This window comes from Pieris brassicae, chromosome 3 (genome assembly GCF_905147105.1).
Source record: "Pieris brassicae chromosome 3, ilPieBrab1.1, whole genome shotgun sequence".
Taxonomy (NCBI): domain Eukaryota; kingdom Metazoa; phylum Arthropoda; class Insecta; order Lepidoptera; family Pieridae; genus Pieris; species Pieris brassicae.
In genome coordinates this window covers 416606-421926 of record NC_059667.1, presented here as the reverse complement: position 1 = coordinate 421926, position 5321 = coordinate 416606, and the positions used below count along the sequence as shown (strand labels likewise).

Genomic DNA, 5321 nt, shown 5'->3' with positions numbered 1-5321 from the left:
CGGCACATGCACCTGACGTCATTGCCCCACTACGTTTCGGGTTTATAAAAACCCGAATCGCCGCTGTATTCGTGCTTTACTTCTGATGTCTGAGCCAATTCCGACGTATACATACAGTAATTAAAATAAAAAAGCTAGAAAACGTGTATTGCAAGGAAAATCACAAGTGGGCAGTAAAATATAGTCATATTTAAATTGAAGTAAAATTCATGAACACTAAATTGTGGAGATACGCTTCGCTTGCTAGAGAAGTTGAATAAGATTTCTACAGAGAAACATAACATTAAAATTACTAGAAATGACCTTCCTTTGAGTAACTACCAATGTATGTAACCTTCTATTTTTGCAATTATGCTTAATAAAACGGCTCAGTTGATATAAGTTTTTAAAAAAATAATATTGATCTATTGTTTAAAATAGTATGCATCAAAAAGAAAAACGTTTATATCATTAATTTATGATATTATATGTTTTGAGACATAATAATGACTCTTTATTACTGAGTACTCATTATTTTTATGCAATTGAGTTGGTTTAGAATTGTAATCTATGTATCTCTGTAAATCATCTGTAAAATCTAGTTAAAATAAAATCATAATTAAAATACAGCACACCAGTACGCGTTATTTGATTCGATACGAGTGAAAGCCTTCAAATTCTTCCACAATTTTCCAATCCTTCCCGGCTATCTCTTTTATTCCATTTTCCCAGGTTTATGGTGGGCATCCTCGCTTTTTACACCGATAAAAATTAACTATTATTATTTATTACAACATCGTTCTTACAACAAATTTCGATAATAAAATTTGTGCGTTGTTTGTTCTATAAGTCCACGGAAACTTAACAAACTCCTGTGGGAAGTAGTTAAAAATTTTCCCTCACGCAAAATCAAAGTCAAAATCCTAATGGAGGAAGCCATTAGGCATTCATCGATTCTTAATTTATCTTTCTTTTTCTTTTTATTCGTGAAGTTAATCGTTCAGATTCATTCGGGTTCAATTATAAGGAATCGTAAATCTTTTCTTCGATATAATCATTAATTTGGGGAGTTTGGTGATTGGATTTGGAATCTTGAATATTAGTATAAAATTTTGCCATAAATTCGGAATCAATCATAATTATATTAAAGCTTGGTTAAGTAAATTGTATCTACGTATTACTTCCACTGTACAGATTTGAATTTCAACACTGTGATAACTTTTTACTGTTTACCAATATACGATACCTGTGACGATTTATATACAATATGTAAATAATGATATATATTTTCATATATAACTTTTATTTAGGGCATTTTACTTTCAACAATTAAATTCTTTCGATATAATAATTAAGGAAAAAAATTGGCCTTGTTTTCAACTCAACGTCAACTCTGAGGTCATGCATTCGAAACACGTTGTGAACTAATGAATTTTTTTGAAAACAATGAATAATTGCTCGAATCCAATCAACGTGAGTGATAAAAACCGCCTTGTCTTTAACGCAAAAGCAGTCAAGCACAAGAAAGAAAATAGTATAAAAAAATATTAATATAATCTAAGGCCATATGTGTGGATTTAACATCACTGCATCATTACTATAATTTATAAAAAACGATTTGAATCAAAATTCGATAAATTTAACAAAAACTCTATGAAGGACTGACATTAGATTTAAAAATCAAATTTGACAGTGCCACGAGTCTAACTCGAAAATGAAATAAATTTTTAAAAATATTTTCTTTACCCACAAATTCTGATGACAAATAATGGAAGGATATAGATACCCATATCCTAATCAATATCCCCCTGCAGGATCAGAGGGGCAGTTTCCTGATCATGGGGATGGTTTTGGGGATTATTACGATGCGGGCCCTATTCATGAAGACAAAAGCACAAGAAGGTAACGATTTTAACCTTACTAAAGATAAATAATTAAATAGGCTTAAATTTATTTTATTATATATTTAAAATATTATTATTTTTAAAATGAACTTGAGAAAAATTATAGTGAAAATATGATCCATGATCTATGGCGAAACCCTTCCTACGAAAGTTTTTTGAGTAGTGAAACAAGTTGCTATATAAAGCTATTCTTTCAGACAAAGTCACTCAAAGCAAACTAAATCAAAACGTGCAACGAACAGATCACGTTCGAGAAGTAGAACATCCCTCTCAGATCACTCCCGATCTCATTCACGGACATCAAGATCTCATTCACGGTCAAGATCACGATCAAGAAGCAGAAGTCATGGGCGAACGGGGAGTCGCCGGGACTTAAACATGCGCGAGCCAAGCTTTCTGGACGCTTTTCGAATTTTGTATCTAACGCGTAGGTTGTTCATAAAATCGACTGATAAATCATAGATATATATTTCCTTAATATATAGCACCTACTCTTTGTATATTGCATTTACTTGATTGTTATAATTAACAATATATACATATAATAAACCTTAGAAGATATTTATTATACAACCAGGTTTTACGTTTTCAATTGTTTAAATTTTACATCACACGCATATGTTCTTTGTCTGACTTATGTATGATTATATTTTCAGCTAGTAAACATAAGAAGAGTACGACGAAATACTTAGCAACAAAAAAACGCCAAGACAGGATACAGGAGATACTTAAAAGCGACGGCCTCGGCTCAAAGCGGTGGATGTTCTATCCTCGGTCACGTATGCATGATGACATGGCTGTTGTCACAGTCAATGGAGTGAGCGTGACCCGTGATTGTGACCAACGTGTGAAAGTTGATGGTCATTTTCTCAGAAAGTACAAACGCAGTAAACATGTGGACAAAGATGCCCCGATCGCAAAGCTGAAACGTTGGGAGCTGATTTTTTATAAGAAGCTAGGATTTATTCAAGCTGTTTAGTTATAAAGCTTTTATTAATATGTTGTTTGTATTGCCAAATACTAATCATTCTATTATTAAGGAATTAAAAACGACATAGACTTCCTTCGCTCAATTCACTAACATAATAGCTGAATTAGTGGCGCTGCAACGTTTATTATTATTTTTTTTATAAAACGGGGCAAACGGGCAGGAGGCTCACCTGATGTTAAGTGATACCGCCGCCCATGGACACCCCCAATGCCAGAGGGCTCGCGAGTGCGTTGCCGGCCTTTTAAGATTTGGTACTCTTTTCTTGAAGGACCCTAACGCCCAAAATTAATAATGTATCCTCAATCTAAGTCTAAATCTAATCTTGGATTAATTCATATCTAAAGATCGATCTCCAATCTGCATGCCAATATAAAACATTTGCTACCCGATTGTTTATTCGACAATAGATTGCACGTCATCTTTTGCGTGATCCTTCCCTCTCGACCGCGTTTCGTTAAATGCAATATGTTTGTTCAAGCATACTAAAAGGTTGCTGATTTTGGAATAAAATAAAATAAGTAGGACTATGTATCTATAGTAACAAATATTTTTGGTTATAGCTACTCATATAAACGTTTAAGGTCTCTATTTATATTATTAAATATGATAATTTATGTTTTTTGTGGTAATATGATTTTAGTAAGGAACGGAACGTTTCATTTTTGTGACAACTGACAAATGTCAACACATGGCTTCATGAATCTTTGTGCCCGCTATTTTCTAAAATCTAAATATAAGTGTGGTTTGCTTAAGTACAAATTAACATAATATTATAAATTATACAACTATAATCTCTGTCGTAATGGATGTTGAAACCGTAAGTATTTGGTTTATTTTATTTGCATGACGCTGATTTCCCGCCTTTGAGTGTTTTGTCATATTAATGTTATATAAATGTGTTTTATTAGGTAAAAGGTCGACCTCTGTCTAAGAAGCAATGCACGTTTTAACCTTAACCTAATACAAGAAACTAAAACAATTAATAAGAAAGCCACCAACGCCACTAGCTATAAATGAAAAAACGATGAGTGGATTCGCTTGGCGCAGCGCAGCGCTAAACGCCACCGCTACCACTTGTCCCAGGATATTGCCTCAGCAACTTCGTCTAAAATGAAAGAATTTAAAGAAGAATGCTCGTAAGAGAAGTAGCAAAGGCAAAAAAGAATGAAATATAGCAATAGCAGAATATTATATGCCTAAACAAAAATTAATAGACTAATTTAATAAATGTAAATTTTAAAAACAAACATTTAATATTAAGAAATAAAGAACTTACAACTAATGAAAAACTAGTCTTAGTTAGAAATGTTTTAATTAAAAATAGGAAGTAATTGGTTGTAGAGAATATTATTAATTAGCATAGTATAGTTTACTATTTTATAGGTTTACATATTATAAGAATATAATGAAATAAAGTTTAAATTATGTTATGTTTTTATTTCTTTTTCCTAATATTTCATTACATTACATGGTTATAATAAATAAAAATTTAAATTTATAGGTAGATTAACTTCATAACTTATTCAAATTTTAACTGAGTTTCTTCTAAGAAAAATAAGTACTAATATTTTATATGTACAAAAGGACATTTAAATACAACATGTTTGTTTCTGCTAGAATTATATTAATTTTCCCAAAATAATAATGAATAGGGCTTGTTCTTTCAGTTATGTCTTAATTTCCTTCATTAACTTCTTGACTTGAAATTGTATCAAGTATTGGAACTAAAACTTCTGCCGGTATATCTACAAATTATAATCCTTACAAATATTTTGCATAACAGCTGTGGCAATAATAATAGCTTGAACTTTAGCTAGTGATAAATACAATGTTAAAGCGACATTTCCATACTCCAAATGTTCTGAAAAAGACAAATATTTTAACCTTACATCATGTTTCGTTTGGGTCACATATCTTGCAACTTTTTGACATAGTATAGTTATTAATACTCTAAATTATACTATATATTTACCTGTCTATAGTATTCCTATTCTTAATGTGTACTTCATCATATCTCTGTTCAGCCAGAGAAATGGTGTTAATAAATATGGTATATTTGAGTAAGCACTATTAACAACCATCCAGTGATTTCTCAGTAGACCTGTATGATATTAAGCTATAAACAAATATACCTGTTAATTTAGTTGGCACATTTATCAAGTTCTACCTTCTTATCAATCAATTTGAATTAACTTGTAGAACTGAGTTTACAAAAGTTGTTGCATCATGAGCGGCACCAGGCCATGGGGCACAACATTAATAAATTTTATTTCTGCATCACACACAGCCTCTACATTTAAAGAGAAGTATCCTTTTCAATTACGATATTATTCACCAATTACATCACCTAAAGAAAATAATGCTGCTTATTATTATTACAACTTCATACTATAATGTACAATGTTAAATAATATATAAATTACTTACATGATGATTGAATTCGTAAA

The 5321-nt window shown here is 31.3% G+C and overlaps 1 protein-coding gene across 1 annotated transcript; it reads left to right on the top strand.

The window, feature by feature from the left end:
* Positions 1–1666: 1666 nt before the first annotated feature.
* LOC123707258 (zinc finger Ran-binding domain-containing protein 2-like) lies at positions 1667–2996 on the top strand. Its single transcript, XM_045657154.1, has 3 exons — positions 1667–1881; positions 2081–2310; positions 2540–2996. Exons 1-3 carry the CDS (start codon positions 1748–1750, stop codon positions 2860–2862), a joined length of 687 nt encoding a protein of 228 aa, XP_045513110.1. The 5' UTR covers positions 1667–1747; the 3' UTR covers positions 2863–2996.
* Positions 2997–5321: the final 2325 nt, after the last annotated feature.